Source organism: Hetaerina americana, unplaced genomic scaffold, assembly GCF_022747635.1.
Source record: "Hetaerina americana unplaced genomic scaffold, ioHetAmer1.1.p SCAF_55, whole genome shotgun sequence".
In the NCBI taxonomy this organism is placed as follows: domain Eukaryota; kingdom Metazoa; phylum Arthropoda; class Insecta; order Odonata; family Calopterygidae; genus Hetaerina; species Hetaerina americana.
In genome coordinates this window covers 2,325,941-2,351,474 of record NW_027287150.1, presented here as the reverse complement: position 1 = coordinate 2,351,474, position 25,534 = coordinate 2,325,941, and the positions used below count along the sequence as shown (strand labels likewise).

The following is a 25,534-nucleotide window of genomic DNA, read 5'->3' as shown; positions in this document are numbered from 1 at the left end:
TGTATTAACTGGGAGGCTAATACAAAGAAATTTCCCAAAAAACATTAACTAGGAACAAGATTACAATATTCCCGTAATTTATACACATTCCAACTGCTAATGCAATTAAAAATTGCCCCTAAATGTCAAAACAATACCAAAAATTGTTTTTCAGAGAAAAGATGATTTTTGCTGGTGGTTATATCATGTGACAAACATTCCTGATTGCAACATCTCTTAAACCATTCATGGAACAGCCTAATATTTGGGGATTATGATAAGTGGCATGTCTTTCATCCTAGTTAACGAGTGAAAATGGTGCTTAAGACCTCTATTAAAGAACCTTGACAATTGTCAGCTTACTATTGGTTGTTTGCAATCATTAAATTCAGGTACAATATTAAGGGTGTTGTGGGAAATCACCAGTCACTGGACAACTAGAGCATCCCAGATGATAAATAAAAGTGATCACTTCCATCACCGAGACTGATATTCCTAATGTGTAAGCATCAGGATAATATGAGCCGGGTCATGGTATTACAGCCAATTCAGTTAGGTGCGGTGCAAAAAATGGTCATGATTTTTCCATTGAAAAATAGTCATGAATTCTTCTTTTAGTGCTAAGTTCTTCATTAAAATTGCAAAGAGAGGGAATCAACGGTATGGGAGGCTTTTTGTATTGCAGTATCAATTCTGCATATCATGAATCATTAGTCTCCAACCAGAGCAGTCTGATACATAAACACGTTGCAGCTAAGTCATATATTCTCCCATTCTACTTCTCTCTTCCGCAATACATTCATGATTCCACCGTATTTTCCCTGTCAAAGGTCTTCTCAAAATCTACTGAACAAATACTCAATCCAAATGATTATATTCTATATTCCTGTGTTTTCATGATGACCAAATTGAAACAATCAAAGACAATTTAAACTTGATTAATCATGATGATCATGGAATAGGCATCAGATTGTTTAATAAATGCACAGAAAAATATTTTATATAAATTAAAGGTTCAAATAATATTTAATAGGCAGTTTGAATAATATGAATATTTCCAACCAACAAATTCCTTAGATATCCAAAGTCTCAACTACTATCATGACTAGGTCAATTATTTTTTGCAATTTTTTGTCATATTATAGTTAGTCTGGAAGATAGGCACAATTTTATGTTTGACGCCAAAGATTTCCCAGCAAATTTCTGAAATATCCTCACTTTATTTTATGGAAAGATTCCACAACATTTTGCAAATTCTAAGTTTTCTGGTTCAATGTTTACCGTATGCATTATGTTGAATTTCAATATATTATTAGGAATACATTTGAAAATATATTTACAAGTAATAGTAGAGTCACTGTAACTACTTATTCACAAAACAATGCGGTGGCATTTTTTATTCTCAGCAATGAAATAAAACGGATTAATTATCAGATATTACACTTATAAAAAGCAGACATGTTTGCTTACCTTAACATCCCGAGAAGCTTGAAGATTGGCCAGAGATTGCTTCATCCCTTTGCCCACTTGCCAGATGATAGCTTCAGGAGGCTGAGCCTTGAATGGCCAATCTCCACACAATAGCTCATACCACACAGTGCTAAAAGAATACAAGATGCCAAAATGTTAGCACTTGCACCACACACACTGAGCTTTCGTTTATCCACGCTAATGGGCACGTGAAGAAGCATGGATAACCGAAACATGCAGAAAATATGGTGGTGATGTAAACGGAAACTTTCCGTTTTCATCCCGTGAGATAAATTTGAGTTTTTTTTAGCAATGATAAATGAATTTTTCCCATTTATTCAACCATTTCAACAGGACACAAATATAGATTTACAAGAATGCAGAACTACCTTCAAGCAAATAGCAGAACGTACTTTTTTCAGAAGGCTAAACCAATCCCAGAGGCAGGAAAAAACAAATGACTGGTAAAGGATGAATTGCAAAAAAAAGGATAGCTAATGCGGATTCATATTCATCATGTAAAACTGATTTAAATATTGCAGTGCAAGCATCAATTATTTCATAGAAAAACTATATGTTTGCTCGTCTTGAAGGAGAATATGGAATTCTCAGGGCTGGCAAATGAATGCGAGGGAAACGATAGTGGGAAAGTGCAGATAGTTAAAAAATGTTGAAATTGAAACCTATTGAAAACTTATGATTTTGTGAAACTAAAAACTTTTGAGAAATCCAAGACATTTTAAACTTGCATGTTTAAAAAAAAAATACTCAAAGTTTTAAAGCATTTAATTAGCTTTAAGGCTCTAATTTTATTAATATTTTGATGTGCTGGGAAGAGAGAATAGCACTGATAATCATAATTTGAATTTCAATTTTCAATCTTTTTCATACAAAGAGATCAGATACATAAAATTGTTCAATCAGGCATCAAAGTACTTAAACCAATGGAACAACAAGGAAAGTGTCTGCCAAATTTACCAAATGATAATTTCAAGATCCACATTTATAGAGACAATTTTCAGTTGTTTCACCTAAGGCATTTTCCAAATTTTACGATTTTTAACAAGATAGGCATCTCAGCATAAAATGTATGTCAGTCTACATTTTCTGATATCTTCTATGAAACAACAAAAATCACAAGCATGAATTTCATAGGTATGCTGGTATTTTTATAACACAAAAAAAAAACATTTTTTATAAGTTTTCAATGTTTTAAAACAACCAAATGAATGAAAAGATCATTTTGAAACTGATTTAATGCCAATCGTCCACATTTCACGGATTCCAAATCTCAAATGGTTGAATTCCATAAATGGTTATGAAAAAATTATATCTGGTCATAAATTAATAGATTACTGAAATTAAATAAATATTATTAAATATAATTAAATAGATTACTGAAATGATTTTAAGAGCAAATTTATGTAAAAATAGAACCTAGGAAAAGAAAATTTACAGATAAGAAATCACAGATTTTTACGTGGCAAATGGCAAAAATAGTTTTAAAAAAAGGAGTAATTTGTACAACATTAGTGGATGTGTTAGTTGAAAGACGTGTGCAACCCAGGTCCCAGGCAATGCACAGCCCCAAAGTGAGGCTGAATTTGAAATGAAAGTAAGAACTGTAACAAAAAAATACCTATTTTTAGGAAACTAAAATATCAACTCATAACGTACCCAAAGGCATAAACATCAGATGATTTAGTGAAAGGTAGCTCCTCCTCTTCATACTTCTGATTAGCCGTTAAACTGCAAATTATTTCAGGCGACAAGTAACAAAGCCATCCTGGTGGGATACTCAATCCATCCCCTTTCCTGTTACAGAGTAATATAGCATTCAAAGAGTTAAATTTCTTCAAAAGCCAAGCAGAAGGACCTTTTAGAGCAATTAACACTTCAAAAAACGCACCTGTTTCCATAACACAGCTTTGTGACACTGAAAAGCCCAAAATCAGTAATCACTACTTTCCCATTCTCAAGAAAGATGTTTTTACTCTTCAAATCTTTGTGGACTATTCCTCTAGCATGTAGATAACCCATTCCCTGGAACAACCAAATTAAATACATGTTAATATGATAACATACACCAAAATTAACACAAATTAAAAATAGGAGATACAAAAATTTTAAGACTTGCATCACATGAAACCAATAACTGGAACAAAAATCTCCAATGCAATTGAACTTTTACTTATTCCCCTAAAATATTTCCAAAACCTGTTTCAGTTTGCATTACACCAACCAGGATGTAATCTGTGAACTTATTCAATCATGTATTGAAAGGGCTAACACATTTCAGATTCCAAAATACCCACATTTCCATATAATCTGTATTAAAATCAGGTTTTTGCACACTTCCCCTAGATTGAACATATTGACACCATGACTCTGACAAATCTAAGACACCTTTTATCAACAAACATAAAAGTGATAGACCTAACTCATTGACTCATCAATGAATCGAGCACCTCAACCCTAAGGACCACGAACTTCAACTGTTTGACAAGTGGACAATCCTGTCCCCATATATTTATATTATTTGGAACTCTATACTGGCATTTTGGTCAACTAAGTGACCATCAACAGGAGTGAGAGTTTGACACCAGGAAAGACGTACAGTAAAGAAGTACTGCCCATGGTCAAGTGAGTTCACTGCTGTCTTCCCCACTCCCTCTCTTACACTCCTGTCGATGGTCACCACGACCAAAATGTCGGTATCGAGTCCCACAAAAAAATCAATATTGGCCACAGGATTATCACCTTTCAGATTCAAAAGCCAACAGTTCACACCCTCTCCGTTTCAAATTTGACAGAAAGTCCCTTTGACGATATACAAACGGGCTAAGGAGAGATTTTTCAATAGTATAATCCTAATTGGCAAAATCCTCAATAAAATGGCAAGTCCCATAATCTTATGTTAGCCTAGCAAACGTAAACAACATTTAAAAACTTTAAAACATTATTTCTATTTTTTTCACTGTGAACCTGAAATCTCTGAAGAGGATGAAATATAAGTTGGAGGACAGAATCTTGTCTTTTGATTTTGGACAAATAATTTCTTTCTATGGTCTTTAACTATACTTAAGCTTTTATTTAAATAAAAATTTGTAGCTTTAGCTTGGAGGTAGAAAATAATGGGCCGAACATTCTTCTATCTACTTATCACATTACATGAGCACATATTTATTTACTCTGCCTTGTTTACACGCTTTCAATTTGCGTATTTAGTCCGTAGTTAGTTCCGTTTTCAAGCAAGAAAGCTGCAGATCATTAGAGGTACTTAGTGTTGAGTCACTGTAATAGTTTTCCTAACTTCTTACTACTTCTAACAGATAGTGACTAGTGACTACGGCCAATTCATATGTACCATAACCCATGGAAAGGTCCATAAATGTTGTTTACAAAGAATTTTGCACCAAAAGTAAAAGAATAAGAGGAAGAAATTAAAATTAGGTCAGTCTCAAATGGTTTATATGTTTTAATAAATTGTTCAATATTACTTTGTTCATGTTGATCAACGCTTATTCTCCTTTTCAAAATATTTGTGATTTTTATGGGTATATATTATACTCTTCAAATGAAATGTTTTCACAGCTTCTTTAATGTAACACATTACATATTTAATATATGCATTAGATGCATCATACTTGTTGGCAAAGTCCTCTTTCTTCATCTTATTGTCAACATCATATAACATGGCTAGTTCTGCTCCAGCGTGAATTGCTTTCTTTTTGATGACATTCTGTGGGCTATGCACAGGAAAAAAATTATGGTAGAGGTCACCAAAATCAACCATAAAATGCATGTTCTTCCTGATAAATCTTAAATATACCTCATAACTTTCTATTTACCCTCACTTAACGTCTTGGAATCATGAAGACACATAATGCCACAGGAGATTAGATGACGCTTTGAATACTTCCATCTGTGATGATTGCCTATTGATGACTATTCACCAATACGTTTGATCATTTCAGAATCAAATGTGATGTATGATCAAATGCCAGAATATGCCTTTCTATGATGGGATATTATCCATAAATTGTGATCGAGACATTTTGTCTGATTCTCCTGTAATATCACAAATCATTATCTATCCAAAAGTGTGGATTTCACCAGCTTTAGCAGGACTTGGTACAAGACAAGCTCTGCCTTCATCTAACAAACCAACCTTCACGTTGATTACTGAGGTGGTGATTGTTTGTAATTTCTATAACTCTTATAGACTTAAACTTCATATTTTTCAACCTATTGTGACTCAAAGATCCGTGATTTTTTTCAGCAACATCAGATTCCAACATTTTGATAAGTCGGTGGTAGATAACAGCAACTGCAGCGCAATCTGGGTTTTCATGCAATTGCAAATCAAAGAAACAGGGAACCAAAACCAATTTCAAACTTCTTAATTAAAAAAAGAGATTAAAAATCACACATGGGATTGGGGGTTGGGAAAAACATTTTGCTCAAAAAATTTTTGTTGAGAGGTCAGTTCTAAAGAGAGAGAGCACATGAAGAAAAGAGTAAGAAAATCAGGATGCTAATATTATTCTTTTTACAGAGCATGTGTCTTTTCCGAAGCTCATTCGCAATAGATTTCATTGTATTGGGTAAGGAAGGTAGCTGGACTTCGTTTGACATTTAGGAGAAAATTATAAACCATTAGAAGCCCGCATCTTGCTAGCATTTTATTTAAATGTTTTACTCTATTTGGCATCTGTCAATTAAAGGTTTGACAAGATAAACCCAACTGAAATAATTTTCATTAATATTAAAGTAGTATTTCAGTTACAAAGAAATCTACCTCCTCCATGCTGTAGAACAAAATAATAAATTCTACATTTAATCTCTTTAATATGCAGTACTTTATAAATTATGTCCACAGCTAAAGCAAATATAGACTGTTTTGAAGATTTCCAAGTTGCAGTGAAGTTAACTCTATGATTTCTTGGTCTATCATTCATTGCTGCGTATCGCTATGTAACAGCTGGAGTAGCATCCGTATCTTGAGATCATTCATAAAATAAGTCTACACACATGAACATGTAGTCGACACACAAGCTGGAAACGGTGATATCCAATCATAATGCTCTGTGTAAAAGTGACATTAAAATCATACAGCTAACGTCACACTCTTGAGTGCACATTTCATTAAATTCCTTTGACAAATAAGGAATTAGGAATAAGGAATTCCCCCTGCCACACACCTTTTTGGTGGCTTGCAGGGTATTGATGTAGATGTAGATAAGCTAGAGATGGGAATATGGCTTAAAACTAACAGCAGCAAACAGCAACAATCCAAACATGCAAGCTAACGTGTACAACTGCTAATGATTTTATACAAACGAAACAAATGTAATCATAAAAAATTCAGATTTGAAACAAATACACTTAGGTTTTAAAACATTAAAGAAAAAAAGTAAAAACATGATACCCTCAAGGTAATTACAGATATCTCAAACCCTTAACTACAAAACTTTAAGGATTGAAAAACCATAACACATCGATAAGAACACAAAAATTAGAAAAAAAGAGTCATAATAATTATGATTAAAAAAATTCATGATAAATTATAGTAGATAAACACAACAAAATAAATTATTTTGGTGAAAACAGTAAAAGCAAATCTAAGATAACATTATTCCACTACAGTCTCTTTGATTTTCAACATTCAAATTTTAAATACAGCATCCACGTGCTTAATGGAGCAATCAAATTTGTAAATTTAAGTTCTAAATACCTGAGAGATTTGCTGGGCCACATTTGTGGTCTTGTGCATGCTGAACTTGTCTTTTCTTAGATGGATGTGAGTATAGAGAGTCATTCCCTTGCACATACTGGTGACAATCGCCAAACGTGGAGGCTTCATACAAGCACCCATGAAAAGGACTAAATTCTCATGGCGTGTCTTCCTAAACGTGGTGACCTGAAAACAAAGCATTAGGAAGGATGGAATTAATCACGGGCATCTTTCTGGTGGCTTTCCATACATTACATTATTTTCAAAAGACAGAGATGGGGTGTGGTGAGGGTTGCATGAAGTGAAACATGATGTGAAGGCCAGCACTTGAACAATGAACACAACAGACAGGCAAACTCGCACTTTAATGCGATACTAACACATTCAGAAAGCCCAACAGTCAACCTTACAGTTAACAAATTGTTAAATCGTTGAGGGCTGGAAATCGAGAGCCAGTCGTAAAGCAATATTAGGATGAGTTGAACAGGTAAGACAATGGACAATGAGTAGTAGTAGTAGTTTTGAGGGGAGGCGACCGACAGCTAAGGTCATTTGCGCCATAGGGGAAGGACAGGAAAGGATGAAGGGTGGAGAGAAACCCGGCGTCGGCATTAGCCTACTCTTTACGAAAGGCACCAAGGGGTCCGCAGCTTAACGTCCCATCCGACGGACGGTGTACTCACTCAAAGTGCCCTCCACAAAGCACCTCAAGTAGGGATCGAGAAACCACTGAAAAATATTCAACAACGCCGGGATTTGAACCCGCGCCCTCAGGGTGGGAAGCCAGTACGTTAGCCCCCGCACCATCTCGATCCCCATGGACAATGAGATATGGTGGGTGGGCTGCCAATCATTCAAATCAATTTTATGCTTACAATACGTAAAGCTACTCACTTATTTTTCAGACACAGCACTTTATTTTATACCAAAAGTAATAATAATCTTACGGCTATTTCCATTTGGTCAAATTTCATCGCAACATTGAAACAAAACACAAAAGAGATAGCCATTCAATAAACTTACTCAGAATATTTTATTTATTTTATGACTTTATTGGAATGAGATTGAGACTTCATAGTTCCTTCTTCCACCTACCCCTTATATGTAAATTACAATGAAGACATTTACAAACATCCATGTCCAAGGTGGAGGAAAGCCCACCCAGGCGGGACTCGAACCCACGACCTCTGGATTAGCATGCGAGTGCATTAGAATATGATTGATAGATGATGATCAAGTCTGTATAAATGTTTGTTATCAATGAGTTTGTTGGTTATCTCTCTGAAGAAAAAAATCTTAATATCCGAGAAAAAATCTGCTAGTTTTCAACCAAACTTACACAATAATAAATTGTCTGGCAACTTTATTCGTTGTACTGCCAAATAATGAAGTTGCAAAATTAAGTTTGAGACACGTTTGACCCTCACGCACACCACAAATGTTAAGGAGTAACGATACCGTTATTGCGCTTCCACTAACGCACTGCGAAAGCTGCAACTGATACATGACTCCCTCATATAATGTAAATTTTTTAGACATAAGTTGAAACAAAAAAAATTAAGCAAAATATTTCACGGCACAATGGCAAACTTTGTACCTTTGACAGATCAGGAGTATCATCCACCACCACTGACATTTCCATATTTAAAGAATGACAGACAAGACAATAATTTCAGGGAGTGTAATCAAATGAATCAAAATTTGATACTCACCTCTAACCTGAAAGCCTCTAACGTCTTCTCATTATCTAATTGGTCCATATTGAGCACCTTAATGGCAACATCACCATGCCAATTCCCTCGATACACTGTTCCAAACCGACCTGTGCCAATAGGTTCACCCATCTTCAACTCATCAAAAGGTATGTCCCACTCTCGAAGGGAAAGCTGATAGAAGAGAAGTATAAATCTAGATCATAATCTGTTACAAAAAACACACAATAAAAAAGAGCCAAATTTTTTCATTAAATTATTGCCTTTAAAGCAAAGATTCCTCCATGCATTTTACTTTCAAATGGCTCAGATAAATTTAGGGTTGACAACTTCGGATAAAATACATAAACATGACAGCAAAACTCCTTAGCTTCTTTGTTCTCTAAGAAATGCTCATTTATCCCAGGCCAATGAAATGCAATATTCCTCAATATATTACACAAATATCTCATCCTTAATGTTCTGTAAAGCACCAATTGCTTAAGTCATGGATGAGATGAGAGCCCATAGGACAGTGTGCATTCAAATTCCAGAGATTGACAAAACCAAGCACACTCTCTGGATTAGAGAGAATAAAGCTTAAAGGAAGAAATGCATGATAAACATAACTGAAATTAGCAGAAAATGAAATTCCCTGTACACAAGAAGGATTATCCATCAAACTACATCAACTTGGTACTTATCCAATCACGCTAAATGGAACTAACGTCATATCCTAGGCAGCTTTCTATTGCATGCTCAACTAAGCCACTCTCCGCAATACACTGATTTGAATTTTTGATGACAATGGCTTAGCCTATGCCAGCAACTACATCCAGAATAAGAAGAAATGCTCACGCTATTCTGCCGTGGCCAGGTCCTGTCGCCGGCGCTGTGGGCTGAACCTGAACCAGCCACTTCACCGTCAGACACTTGGCTGTCTTGGGAATCCACACGCACTGGAGTACGCTCCGAATCCGTGCTCACACTCCCCGAACCCGAGGTGCAGGATGCAGAGACTGTCCTATCACTGTCATTTGACTGCTGTGTTTCCACCAACTCCTCATTGAGGGAGACTGTGAAGGCAGCACTCCGTGTGAATACAGGAACGTTTGCCAAGACTGAGGGTTGTACTTTGGTGGTGCACGTGGCGGTCCCCGACTCCAGAGATGCTGCTGTCGAACTAGTGGATGGCACAGCTGTCTCCAATTGATGGGCCACGACTAATGGGTGAGTCTCGAGGGTGACTTCCCTCTCCAGGTGGATTTGACTGTGATGGTTGTGGGTGAGGTCTGCAAATGGGAAACGATGCTAGATTAATAGCTAAACGATGCAGAGATTAATCGCCAAGACATTGATGAATTGAGAAAACTTGACATTGATCCCCTGAATGAGGCATCCACTCTATAGAAATTAAGACCTGGGATGCCGGCTGCAAATCAACCATTTTAACTGCAAAAATATTACAATCCATGCCTTTGGTTTTTCTAACTCATGAATAAGAACAAGAAATTATACCATTAGTATGCAGTCAAATCTCATAGTAATAATATACTATAATGTAGAGTATATTAGATACACTATAGTATATTATAATGAGAAATGGCATCTACCATGATGTCCTCTAAGTGTCCGAGATCATACTAATATACGAGGGTCATCCGAAAAGTAGTACCCGTTCGTGCCGCATGAAGTGCTGACGACGCGAGTAGCCGCTGGACGAGGTCAGATAGCTTCAGTGGCTTGTCTGCCTTCTCTGAGCCAAGTTGCGTGACGCTAGCATTGCCTGTGTTGTTTCTGTGATTGTTTACAATGTTTAAAAAAATTGAGAACGCCGCCAGTTGTGAAGTGAGGGCAGTGATTAAATTCCTCAATGCAAGAAACGTTCGCCCATGTGATATTCATCGCCAATTAAAGGAGGTGTATGGAGACAATGTAATGGACGAGTCGTCTGTTCGGCGGTGGTGTCGCAACTTCAACATGGGGTGGGGGAACACACACGACGATGAGCGTTCGGGAAGACCGTCTGTCATTACAGACCAACTGGTGAGCTCAGTTGACGAATTCGTGAGGAACGATCGGCGCGTCACAATTGATGACATCTGTGAGCATTTTCCCAATGTTTCTCGAACAATTGTTCATGAAATTGTTAAACACCATCTGCATTATGCAAAAATTTGTGCAAGATGGGTCCCTCGCGTATCTCAATGAGCTGGCGGCGAAGGACTATGCAGCAGGAATACAGAAACTTGTCACACGTTATGACAAATGCCTTAATTTGCTTGGAGATTATGTTGAGAAGTAGTTTAAAGTATCCTCTTTCAAATAAAATTTTTTATGTTTGTTAATATTTACTTTTGTGTCTTTATTTCACGAACGGGTACTACTTTCCGGATGACCCTCGTACAAGAACAAATGGGAAAATGATGTGGGAAATTGTTGACCTATATCACAAATCCCTCGGCGAGGAAAAGTATTTGGGTGTGTGTTCGACAAAAGACTAATTGACTTCCTTGAAGTTAATAACCTGCTCTCTCCTAAACAATATGGATTTAGAAAAGGAAAGTCAACAGAGCAGACAATCTTAAATGCAATAGACATCATTTTACAAAGAATTGACTTCAACCAAAAATTAATGGGTGTAATCTTTGACTTTTCTAGAGCATTTGATGTGGTTGAGCATGATAAACTCTCGTACAAACGTGATTTAATGGATATTAGTGGCACAACAGAACAGTGGTTGATAACATATCTCAAAAATCGTCAACAAAGGGTATCTGTCCACAACACTTGGGAATATCTTCCTCTCTTTACCATTAGGTGTTGATAAAGGCTTGATCCCAGCCACTTGATGATTGGGATCTTAGTAATAGAAACATTATCGATGTTTTATTTAGCTCATGAGAGCTGGTTAGTTCGGCAGTTCATTTGCATAATTACAAAAGTTTTCCATGTCAATTTTTGTTTATTGTATAAGGTTAGCAAAAATTACTCTAGGCATTTTTCTGTCAGAAATAGGACTTGAAAGCATCCATAATGTCATTTCTTATCTTAAAACAAGTATTTATTAGTTGAAAATTAATATTTAAGTATGACAAATTAAGACAAAAATTACAATTGTTAGTCTTAACATTAATAGATTTCATTCTCAACCCATTACAAGTTGTGATTCGTAACCCCTGTCCAATAACGTACTTTTATTGTGACATGAAACTGGAGCATTCATTGAGATTAACAGCCAAACATTCTCACACATACAGGGGGCAGCCCTTAAATCCAGACAAGCACACGTTCTCTCGAATGAGATTTCCTTGCTGGGTCAGCGATACCTTCCCCAGACTTCTCCAAAGCATTATACTTGGCCACAACATCGCGAACAGTTGATCTGGAGTACCACCGGAAGAATCGAACCATTACACTTGGTGAACACCCAGTATTAACACTTTTGATAATAGCGGCTCTTCGATTGTACTCTGTGCTTGTACATCACATCTCTGCCATTTTGAGATTATGACTGTTTACCAATGCCAATTTGCAACCTCCACTGGAACTATGATATGGTGGGAAATTAAAATTGAACTTTGTCCAGATTTAAGAACCATTTATATTTCAATATGGTAGCGCATGCTATGAAAATTTGGTGATGACCATACAATCCATAATAAATTATTAATAGTTACTACATTGATGTCCTCACGCCTATAATGTTAAACACCCATATTGACGCATGTAATATCCTGTAAAACCATACTAATAGCAAATAAGTCATTATTAAATCAACACCAGAAAAATAGAGAACTCAATATTGTCAATCTCATTGGGACCATGAGCTCTTGTTGTATCACGATTCCACTGTAGCGTGTATTTTGAAAATTTAATGGAATAAAATCCAATATATTTCCCAGCCATTCCCATGATTCTCAAATAACTTTAACCCTGTAAGATCTTAGCCACGAAAGAGGAAAATGATCCAGCCAAAATCTTACCAGGAAAATGAAATTTGTCCTTATTAACGGACAAAGGTGTGTGAGTAGTGGTTGCCACTAATGCTGGACTAGAAGGTGTGGAACTGTTGCAGCTGGATGTGTTTGAGCTGGAATCAGGTCCCTAGAAAGCAACAAAGAGAGAATAAGTTCCACCAACTACAGATAATACTTGCATGCACGACAAAAAGGACAATATGACAACAACAGTAATGATAACATGAGATCCTGGGGTTTTTTCAATCCTTACAATTGCCCTGATGAAGTATAACAACAACGAGCAATACATTGGCATTACTGTAACCAAAAAACATTGAGCATTAATGCTAAATTACAGTCCTTTTTAGTAAATCTGTTTCACATATTCCCTAGAAGTTCATAATCGAATTACGAAACTTTCAAACTTTACAAAATTTCAGCCCTCATCCAAAAACACATTAAAAACAATTTACTCGTGTCCTGAAAATATTTAAGTCAGTGGCAACCAAAAACAGTGACAAGATTATTTTTTTAATTGACGCAATATTTCATTTTTCAAAATTTTAAGGAATATTATTAACTATGTGCACCTGTGCAGCAAAATATACATAAACTAAACTTAAAGAGCTCGTATTTTATTGATTGGCAGAAGTATGAGGAGAGTCTGGCCGAATAAAATGGAGAATTATTGACGAAATACTGCAGAAGTACATCCATTAAATAAGAACAAGACCTGTATGCAGTGACCAATGGCATGCACCAAAATGTGGAAGGTGAACACAGGAGAGGACTTAATTGCACCTTGAGGTATAATGAATTTATGAGCAAAATAATAGAAGGAAAAAAAAGTGCCCAGCACATAAACATGAAGGAGGAAATAGTCGGCCAATGGATGGACCAGGAATGCACTAAACAGGTTAATGAAAACCAAGGTTTGAGGTCTAAAAGATCCACCACCATCCTCTTCATCTCAATAAGTCCCGAGGAGACATTATGTCATCAAAAGAACTGCATTTCAAAGAAATCGGACCAGGCCTAAGGTCAAAATTTCCCAAAATTTTGGAAGTTCAAGAGATAAGAGTAATGGCTAAAAACAAATGTTATAACCTGAGATTGAAAAGAAAGGCAATCAAGATAGTTGAAATGTTGGAAGACTTCTAAGGAGAGGACAGTTACACACTGCATCACAATCAGCAAGCTGACAAGCTGCAAAAACAGTTGACGACCATAATCTCAATGGTGACAGGCTTGACGACCATGTGGTTATTCAACTTGAATTAAAGATAAATAATAGGTATTTCCCACACACACTTTTTATTTGGTACAACTACTTTCAATGGAAAGGCATCATCTTCAAGCACCTGTACCTGAGGATGACGCCTATGCAATGCAACTAGTTGTACCAAATAAAACGCGAGGGGAAAATGCCTGTTATTTATCTGTCAATCGACCAACTAATTCACTGCATGCATATAAGTTGTGTGTGTTGCTTCGTACATCAAACATAATTACAAATCGTGGTCAACTTCACTTTAGTTGTTATACATACCGGGAAAGGAGGAATAATAATTGATGGCTGAGGATGAGACTTCTTGCGATCTCTTCGCACGAGAGAGGCAAGAACGTTAGAGGGATGACTTGGTGAGGATAACGACGTTCTGCTCATATTAGGAGATTGATTGGCGGCATAGACTGAAAAAAATTGAACAGATTTAAATTTGTGAGCATTATTGTGAAAACTCTTTTAACTTGTCATTATGACAATGAAAAAACCATTAATTAAAAATCATATTCAAGGCAATGCAACAAAATGTTCATTAGTCTGAAATCAATAAATCCAAGATTTGGAAACATATGAAGCTATTGAGTTAAGGCTAACAAAATTACAGTCAGAAAGCCAAAACAATACGCAATAATAATAATGATTCATCATTACTTTTTAGTTAACTACATGCTACTGGATGAATTGAATAATGACTGGATGTTATTTTACTCTAGGTTTTATCAGGTTTTTCGGAAATATTTTTTCTGAATAAAAATAGTCATCAATTGAAAAAACTGCTGCACGGCAAAACTTGTCAAAGGCTGAAGGAGGAAAACCATCAAGGTTTCAGCAAGGAAAATATTGCAATGTAAAATCTCTCCAGATGTAAAATAGCCTTTCCCAAAATACCCACTGAAAGGTCAAAATACCCACTGAAAGGTGAATCAGTGAATGGTAAAAAGAACATTTCTACAAAAGATCTTTTAAGGCAGGAGAGTAGTTTTGATCAGTACAGATGGCACTATTGTATCAAAGTTACTTTCAGTTACCAGCATCTCTTGAAGGAACACACATCAAGTTTAAGCCAGAATGGTCCACTACCCTACATTTAGAGCTCACTTGAATCAGGCAAATTGACTGATTTCCAAAAGTTGAGCGAAAGGGAATTTTGCACTTTGATTCAAAATTATTTACGAGTATGAAAGGCAGACTTTCTCCTGGGACTAAAGAATTAATCAGCAAGCATCATTGTGAATCTGCACCTTCAAATGCAATGGTTTCATGAATACGGAAGGTAAATGAGATTTTTAATGTTGCAGGAATCTTAAGTGAACAGGCACACAATATTTTGCACCACATTTGGACATTAGAATACTACCCGCAAGATGAGAGCTATGATTGCTCACCATTGACCAAAAATGAAATCATGAAAAATGTTCCAAGACTGGCTTGCAGCTATTTCGGCAAAAAAAAAACCCTTTTAGGCTCATCTCACCGTTGTGGATGAAACATGCATATGCCACAACGTGCCTGAAACAGTCATCACAGGTGCACCCCATGTTTATTATTCAATTGCTTGATAACTGAACTCCCCGAAAAACATCCACAAATTGTTTTTAAAAACGCTTCCCCATTTTAAGGTAATTCCTCTGCAGTTTTGGCCACAAAACAAATAACAGGTATGATTCCAACATTCTATTCCCTATTTATTCATTTTGTTTCTCTAGATTTTGCTCCCGAATATTTATTCCCCAATAAGAAGAAATGGCTGGCGGGAAGTATATTTTCTTCAAATGATTGGGCGACTGCAGAATTAACCCTTATTTTTCAGAGTCAGAACAATCACAATTGGAATGGATCAGCAAACTATACATTACATTTGAAATTAGGACCCAATGAAATGGGCAGCGGATTATATAAGAAACTACCCAAAAGTATAAATGATATAAAGGGAACTGCTGCATTCAGGCATTAATTAAAATTACATCTACAACGCAATATGTTCCACTCGGTTGACCAATATCTCAACAATATTGCCGATCGGCAAGTTAATATTCTTAGTTTATAGCAATGGTCATAGTCTAGTTCATATTAATGATCAATGATTTTTTCTGAATTGATATTTCATGTGCATGCTACAGTCATTGTTCATGGGTTTATGCCAAATATTATGTAACTGTGAGTACCATCATTTCTTTTATGTATCTTAATTGAACCTGTGCCTTTGCTCCTTTTTGACGTGCCTTATATCATGAACATACACCAACCACCTGGTATTTTTTTATATGGTGATCCCTGGGCAAATAAAAAGTAATAATAATAATACATTGTACAAAATGTGAACGCCTAAATGGAGCATATGCTGAAAATTAAAATAACTAGTTTATTCCAAAATATCAAGTACTTCTCACTTTTACAAGTTTTTGAAATTACCCTCACTCAGTCGTGGTGCAATATTCTGTGCTGTTTACCACTCATAAAAAACAATTGAATCCAAACCTCTATTTGATTATAAAACAGATTCATCCAGAGCCCATCTTGATTTCATTGAAAAAGATGTGGTGTCCCTCCCACTCTGAAATCATCAATATGCAAAAGTACTTCAACCCATTATTTTAACATTTAATCTTCTAGAGAAGTCAGTTTCATTTGCAAGACATTTCATTAATTTGACAAGGAATATGAATTCTTAGTGATTCACTGTTTTTCCGACAGATGAAAGATGTTTTTCCGTTTTCTTAGATTTCATTCGATTACTTATCCTTTCCCAAAGAGTAAAATACAGGGTGCAGCAACATAACTTCATTTTTCAAAAGCAAAACACTATCAAAAGAGGAAGTTATGTTGCCGCACCCAGCAGTTCAATGCTAGCTGGCCACTAATGCACTTTAATATTATAAGCTTTCAAAGGACAATAGTCCTATTAGGATTCTATTGGCTGCCTTACCATCAGATTGTATAGCACGTGCAAACTCATACACCAATCCAACAGGTAAGCCACAAGACGGGGGGACTTTGGACTCGCAGTCCCTGTGGCACTTGAACTTGCATTCTTTGCACTTGAGACCTGAAAGACATGAGGGAGGGCATGAGCAATTAAAATTGCAAAGGAAAACATTCAGTAACATTCAGTGACACTTTCAGCATGGAGTCTATGCAACAACCCACTGAGCTACACCAAAGGAAAGCAAGGGAAGAGTGAACACTCAAAATAAGAAAAGTACCAAAGGTGAGAAGAGAACAAGACTGTACAGCAAACTTGACGTTAATTAGAATTGCATCTTTTTACGGCGTCAACTCACTAAAAAGATGCAGCAAGTTCACCAATGCTAGTACACTTGCTGCATCAGGTAAGACAAAAAACAGTTTCATGGATTCTCCATTTGATATCATGATTTCACTATAGAAAATGTGATCAGAATTACAAACCCTTTATATTATTCCATAATAATAAAAACATTTCTCTGACTAATCTGTAATATTAAAGCAATCAACACTCATGACCTCTATCACACATTATTATTACTGTTTCTGTGCATTGGTTTATGTGTGGATGTATTTTCTCACCAGCTACGTAAAGAAATGTAGTTTTTCATACATCATCTCTTACTTCTATCATTATTATTTAAAAAATACTTCCACTGAATAGTACTAATGGGAGGGTTCAAAATTTAACAACAAATTTAACGATCAATTTGTAAACGATGTCAGAGTCAAGGAAGCAGTAAATAATGAAAAGGATAAATAACAAACAATGATTTTTGAAAAGTAAATATTATCGGAGATGTACCAAGAACATTCACATTAGTAAACACATTACAATCAAATTAATATAAAAGAAATCAATTGCAGACCATGTTAAAATAAAATACGGCATTGTAAAGGAAGCAAGACCTTAAAACATATAAAATTATTAAAGTGGGATATTTAAAATGGAAAAGAAGGGAAGAATGAAGACTGTTTCCTTAAACACTTTTGTATACTAATGTCAAAGCGGAAAACTTCAAAGAATAATATTACCTGTGCCTATGAACATCTGCTTGTCACAGTAGTCACATGTAGTGACCACTTTAAAGGTTTTCGTGAAGCGATGAGCAATAGCATGCCCCATCCCTCTGGAGATGGTGGGAGTTCGGGGAGACTTTGGAACTTGCAAAGTAGCTGTAATAGAGTGCATGCAATTATGTGAGCAAATAACAACGATTTCAAAAATCAAACAACTATTTGAACAAAAATTTAATCTTTTAAATTTAAGTGCTAGGCATGGTGGGAGAGGAGAGGGGATTGTTGGGAAAAATCCAGAGGAGGCAGGACAGGTGGATTCGGAGTGTTTTGATTGGTGATGGGATGTTGAGGACTGTGATAGAGGGGAGAATGTCAGGCAAGTGAAGAAGGGGCAGGAATAGGATTGGGATGCTGGACTGAATGAAGGAAGGAAGGAAGGAAGCGTACAGGAAGAAGGAAGGAGTGTACATACTGTATCTATTCAAAATCCACATTAACCGGTAGAATACTGATAAGAATAATTTAATCATTCGGCACTTTTGAGCAAATATTATGATGCCACATATATAAACTAGGATGTTGCCGAATCAACCTTGTAGATTGTAAAATTGTAACACCTTTGATTTTTATAAATGGGTGCATGCTGTAACTGCAACAAGGTAAAATTTAACATTCAGCACATTTTTTATCACAATGGATGAATGGCCCATGGTCTGTTAGCATGTCCATTCCTCCTTCAGGTTTTCGGTCCCCCCACATATAAATAATTATATTTTACACAGTTTGGTTACATCTTCTACAAAAGGCATATCCCAAAAGAAGCATGAATTATTTTTTGCCAGATAGACAGATGGACAGGCCACGGTTACTTTGGCTGGGTTTGAGGGAGGTGAGTCTCTGGAAAGGCTGTGAAGGCCAGTGGAAGTTGGCTCTCAGTGTTTGCAGAGTGCAGATCGCTAGTTTTTGAAACCTCTATAACGTGACCTGGTTACACTACGTCATGAAAGTTAATAGAACAGGAGTACATCACCAAGTTTTGTGTGAAACTGGGCAAAACAGGGAAAGAGATTCATAACATGCTCAAGGCAGCTTATTGTAATAACACCATGGGCAGATCAGGTGCTTTTGAGGGGCACAAGTTATTCCGGGAAGGTAGAGAAGATACTGAAGACGCTGAATGTTCAAGATGCCCTTTGACCTCAAAAAGTAACAAAGATCTTGCAATATAGAGGGTTTTGTTGGAGAGGGATCACAGATTAAAAGTTTGCATGATTTCAGATGAACTTGGCATCCCTAAGAGTGATTTGCACCGAATTGTGAGTGAAAACATTGGTATTAGAAAGGTGTGTGCAAAGTTGGTACCACGAGTGCTCTGGATGAACAAAAGGAAACTGGCACGCCGATCTGCCAAGAGCTCGACCATGTCAGAAAGGATCTAAATATTTTAGACAATGGCTTTACTGGGGATGAGGCGTGAATGTTCGAGTACGACCCTGAGACCAAGAAACAAAGTGCGGGATTACACACGACCTCATCTCCACAACCCAAAGAGGCTTGCATGTCCAAATCAAAGCAAAAGAGCATGCTCATTTGCTTTTTAGAGTCATCCACAGGGAGTTTGTGCCACCTGGACAAACCATCAATGCAGCTTTTTATGAAAATGCCCTGGAACAACTGAGAACATGCTTTGTCTGATCCACCCAGCCATCACACGGACGTTTCATCATGACAAAGTGCCAAGCCACTCCGTGTTCCACGTGAAAGACTACCAGGCCCAGCATAACATGGCAACCCTGCCTCAGCCCTGACGTTAGCCTATTGGATTTCTTCCTCCCTCCTTGCCTCAAATCCGTGCTGAAAGGACATCACCATGGCTCAGTGGAAGCGTTACAACAGGTCGTGACAAGGGAGTTCAGCAGCATTCTGGACATCACCTTCCAGAAGATGTGCGTGGAAAACCTGCTGGCAGTGGTGTGTGGACGCACAAGGGTGCTACTCGGAACAATTTTGAGTAAATTCATCAATTCTCGCAATAAATTTTTTTAATTGACTCAGTCCCACTGTGTATAGGAAAGACCTTGTAAGTTGATATTACAATTTTATCATCTATAAACATGCAATCCAGTGGTAAAACCAACGAAAAATGAATGTAAAATGATACCTTCTTGTAAAAATAGACCTAAATTATTTCAAATAAATTTTATATCAGTAAAAAGCAGTAAAATAAAGATTGTAATCAAGTACTTTCAATAGAATTATCATGAACATACCATTGGCTAACAATATCCTTAATTATTTTTAGCCAAATTACCCCAACATGCATAATTAGTGATGTCTCTTTTCGAAGTTTTAGTGGCAGTGTCATCAAAATAGCATGAGTCAACCAATTTACGTTATTAGAAGCAAGACAAGTGCTGTAATATCAAGCATAGAAAAATGTTGCTAAAATTGAAATTTAGACTAAAAGAAAGCATAAGCTTCAAAGATCCTCACATGAAACATATTGACTGCAGCAGTATAGCAATAGCTCTTCCAGCATTATAAAATTTTTTAATTGTTCAGTTTTGTATTAGTTATTGCTCCTATTTAATACAGATGCAGGAGTTGTGGGAAGTTCCATTGCCTGTTAGAAGTATCTGTCAATGGCAAATGTGCTTTGCAAAATGAATTGTATTTGGAAATATCACGGGATTGGGATGGTGCAGTGATTGAAGTTCAGGCTTCCCACAGAGAGGGCTCAGGTTCAAATCCTGGAGACAACAAATACTTTTCAGAGGTATCTCGATCCCTACTCGAGGTGCTTTGTGGAGAGTACTTTGAGTGAGTAAGATGTCCGTCGGATGGGACACCTAACTGTGGACCCCTTGGCACCTTTCAACAAGAGTGGGCTAATGCCGATGCCTGGTTTCTCTTAGGGATGGATGGGATCCTTTCCCATCCATTCCTAATGACCTTAGCTGTCGGTCTCCTCCTCCCATAAAATTACTACTTTAAAATATTTTTCAGGCACCTGAAAATGCTGAAATTGTTTCTTTACTATTTTTATTACTATTAGAGTAAAAAAAGTAGCTAACTATGCAATCATTATTATATTTCACCAAGAAATATTATTTTCACTTATATAATTAGAATATTTATCGGATTGCCAAGAATTGAGTTAAGAGAATGGCATACATGTCGGTGACTCGTTTAACGTTAATACTACGGTCATCACGAGTGTAAATTAAAGTGCAATGTGACTTAGTTAATTATTTTCCAGAGACTAAGTAGAAAAAAATGGAAATCATGTAAACCGAAAGTTATATGAAGTTATTAATATCAATAGCATGGAGGTTATTAACTACTGACACAAACCGCATCATATAATAATTGATAAATATTGATGAAATGAAAGGTTTTTGACATATACCATCAGCAACAAGCCTAGGAATGAACAGCAGTAAGTTACTAAGCCCTGAATTACCCCTTTTCTAAAATTATGCTATCCACTTTACAATTGCACTTGATTTAATTCAACCCCGGTTAGCACATTTTACTGGCTATTATTATTCAGATTTCTGGTCCCTTAAGAACCAGAGTCCACTGTGTCAGCATTTCTACTTCACGCATGTATTTCCACAGTGGCATCTAGATGATAGCTCAATTTTTTTTTATGTGGATCATTTTTACAGTGCAAAACATCATAAAATGCTGCCGTGAGTACCTTAGCAAAACATTCACTTTAAGCCATTTAAGTCGAAGCCTGCTTATACCTGCTCTGTGAGGTGAATGCACTTAACCTCTTTTGTCGTTAACATTTTGGAGTTAACAATGCCTGTCTAATAAATTTTGCCTCTCTCCTCTGATCTGCCAGATTTTTTCATTCCTTCAGCAATTTTCATTTCTTAATTCCTTTGTGTGACAAATTGTAATAATTAAAAAAAAATCCTTCACCATGACTTTTAAGCATAATGTTCTGTCTACTTCCATGAGTATACCAGTCGAATATTGCTCTTAGAATATCCCAAAGTCCTGAGTAGATCTGCGAGTGAAAAGTCTACTCATAAGCCGACCTAATTTGTTATCACTGAAAATGTTTTTCAAAAAATGTCTTTGATGTTGGCAAGGCTACACCAAAAAGATTCACTCGCATGTCCAAGAAATGATTTGCTTGAAAAGGTGCACATGTCGGCAGAAATCAAAGAAGGAATATTTCAGCGATAAAGGCAGCACGTAGCATGACTTACTTGTCCTATTAATGGTTCCACTTTCTGCACAATCACTGTCCCCAGTGCTACCACTATAGTATGGGGGCGACCGAACAGGACTACTCAGAAGGGGTGATGACGTGTGCCCACCGTTCCCATGGCACGAGGATGTCTCGGGGCCAGGCTCCGTTTGGAGGCGCACACGCCTTGGGACCGTCCTTGTGACCTGCGGTTCCGCACTGACAACAATTTTCTCACATTAGCACATTTAAACTTACAAAAACATTTCACTCTTGACTGAAAAGTAATATCTATTAAGTCAAGCATTGCTCCCGTTTTTTATTTACAATCGCACAACAAGAAATGCATGCAATGAAATTAATAATTTTACAAATTTACTTTCATATGACAGGCAATGAATTGATAAAACTTTTGGAGAAAAAAAAATTTTTTTAAACGCTATATAAGCGCTTCTATGAAATACTATCCTCTAAAAATATGTATAAATCCGCTGGGAATATATCAATCTCACATTAATTCCGACTCAAAAGTCAGAGAGAGAAAATATTACTAGAGTGAAATGCTATTATTTTCATTATTTGAAACATTTATTACGGGGAAAATACCTCACCACTTACCCAATGAAAATCATGGGAAAACATGTTGATGCTGCATGAGAAAAAAGTATTTTCAAGAAAACCCTCTTCAAATAACTGTGGTGAAAACAAAGAATGATGACACCTTAGGTCAAAAGGGCAGATTTGATAATGACTCAGAATGACACCGCTGTTAAAATTCAATCAACACTCAAATTCATTTTAAAACAAATACAATTAATTCAAGTTTTATTGTTATATTCAACTCTGAATTATCATGAAAATCAAACTAATTTTACTCAATGGCAGCAAAACATTGATAATTAAAAAAATATGCCAATACACAGTCAGTTTTCAATATTTATGATGAAAATCAGACGTTTTGAGGACTCTTAAGAATCATCTGCTATTAATTCAACCACACTTTCACGCGTGAAATGCTCATTGAAACTAAATCTTAGATATTATAAATGCTGTGAATTTTTCCATCAAGTAATAATAAAATCTTTCCAATCGAGTTTCTTGGATACTAGCAGTTCAAGCCTTTTAAAAAATCATGAATTAGTTGTTTAATGAAATATTAACTTATGCATGAATTGCACCAACAAAACCTGCCTCAACGTTAAGTCCCAGTTTCATTCTATCTCTGAGGTTATTTTAAGGATTTTGATTATGTGAGAATGATTACATGAAGAATGGGTAAATAGCAAAAGACAAAAATGGACTACTGACAAGTCTACCCTTTAAAGAATAATCACAACCTTCAACCCAAAGTTTGGTTAAAATATCAAGCATTAAACTCAGCTGAGGCTATGCCTTATGAGGTGTGAAATTTATACATTGAGAGGACAGGGGAAGCAGTACCTTTACCTGTGCTCCTGCGATTTTACGGACAGTTCTGTCATTCATGAATTTCGTTTATTTTGGGGGCTTTACCCAGACCAGGACCCTCGGATCAGGAATTACCCCGATTGAACCCAGAACCCTCCAATCAGGGGCCAAATTTTCCACAAATGTGCCAGGCCTCCATCCTCATGGAATAACAAGGAAATATTAACCAAAGCAAAGCCCAATCTTTTCTATTGACTGACTCTACCTTCAGTCCCCAATGCTCACGCTATCCTTATCAGAGTTACATTATTTTGTTTTACTAAAGAGCACCAATTATCTGGCAATCGATTATTTGGTGGAGGGATGACCCAATAGGCACAGGAAGAAGCACTCCTCCTATCATTCGCTCCCCTTCCACCCTTACCCTCCTTTCACCACAATCCCAACAACCGAGAGACTGGGGTCAAGTTCAGGTCGGGCTCTGGACACCCACAAGCAAATGTATAGGGCAAAAGTTGTGTGGCATCATGTATAAAGACGTTTTGCCGGAGACTGCAGGGGAAACACAGAAAGGAACTGTCCACTTCCCTAACTTGAATGCATGATTTCACACAATTTAGGGCATTGTACAAGGGGAGCTTACCATCTTCTACGAAACAAATCTTGGTTGGCCACAGTGCTGTTTCGATAATGATTTAAACTCTCAAAGGAATATTCTTTAAAATTACTATTTTGTACATTTCACAGTGTAATAAATAAGGTATTCATGGCCATAAAATAAATATGCACTCTGATACATTAAAAATCAAACCCAAAAATTGTCCTTAAAAATGTTAGCAAATAAATGATAATCATTATCAATTAAAGCCACATCATACTTCACATAAGATGACATATCTTGAAGTAATTATAAAGAAACCCTCTTTAAACCTGACTTAAGGCAATGGCAGTTAAAAGCACTGGAAGTTGAAATAAAAAAAATGAGATAAATAAGCAATATGACTCTCTTCCACATCTTAAACTGATGTTTACCAAGAAGTCATATTGAGAGAAAGTTAACGTTACTATTTATTCAGTAAACTTAGCGTTGAAACTGAGATTTTTCGACATCAATGACTGGATAAACAACTTCATTTTACCTAACATTGGATAATGTAAATATTTTTGTATCAACTTCCTTTACTTAAAATTATAAACAGATAATGAAACATACCTGGCAGAACTGCTTTGCTCAGGATTGTCAACTTTAGCGACCAACTGCGATTCATGAGACTTAGATTTAGGTAATGGAAAAGTATCTAACAAGACTGCTCCTGTTGTGCCAGTGACACAATTGGATGTCGAACAACTGCCGCCAGCAACAGCTGGTTGGCAGCTGGACGATAGAGTAGTAGAGATAGACACTGAAGCCGACGAATTGGCTGCAGTGGAAGGTAAAGTAGCAGTGCCATAACTGCCAGGTAAACAGGTCTGATGTTTTTTCCGGGGTGGAGGAGTTGTTGGAAATTTTACCTTTTCTCCAACTGAATGATTTCAGTAACGTGAAACACAAAGAGAAAAAGGAAATACATTAACTAAGTAAACTAATTGAATACACGTGCGAGCATCCATAGTAACACTCCGCATGTACATGTTCAAATAAGACCCAAAAATAAATCTTGAGTAGGGAATGGAAATATTTCTAATAGTAGTTCAAGACGAGAATCTCAGATGACCATGCTGAAGTAATCCATATTTTGAACATACTCTCTTGTCGTAAAATTGCCCCCTTGGGTCATGCAACAGGATACATTTTTTGACTTATATTTTGAA

The 25,534-nt window shown here is 36.5% G+C and overlaps 1 protein-coding gene across 1 annotated transcript in view; it reads right to left on the bottom strand.

The window, feature by feature from the left end:
* The window catches only part of ksr (kinase suppressor of ras), a 43,966-nt gene that overhangs the window by 4,674 nt on the left and 13,758 nt on the right, over nt 1–25,534 (bottom strand). Inside the window, 12 exon segments of the mRNA XM_071593310.1 lie at nt 1,450–1,579; nt 3,127–3,264; nt 3,359–3,492; nt 7,187–7,372; nt 8,899–9,072; nt 9,736–10,169; nt 12,864–12,984; nt 14,389–14,531; nt 17,051–17,170; nt 18,124–18,264; nt 22,335–22,534; nt 24,936–25,245. Coding sequence (XP_071449411.1) covers nt 1,450–1,579; nt 3,127–3,264; nt 3,359–3,492; nt 7,187–7,372; nt 8,899–9,072; nt 9,736–10,169; nt 12,864–12,984; nt 14,389–14,531; nt 17,051–17,170; nt 18,124–18,264; nt 22,335–22,534; nt 24,936–25,245 — 2,231 coding nt within the window.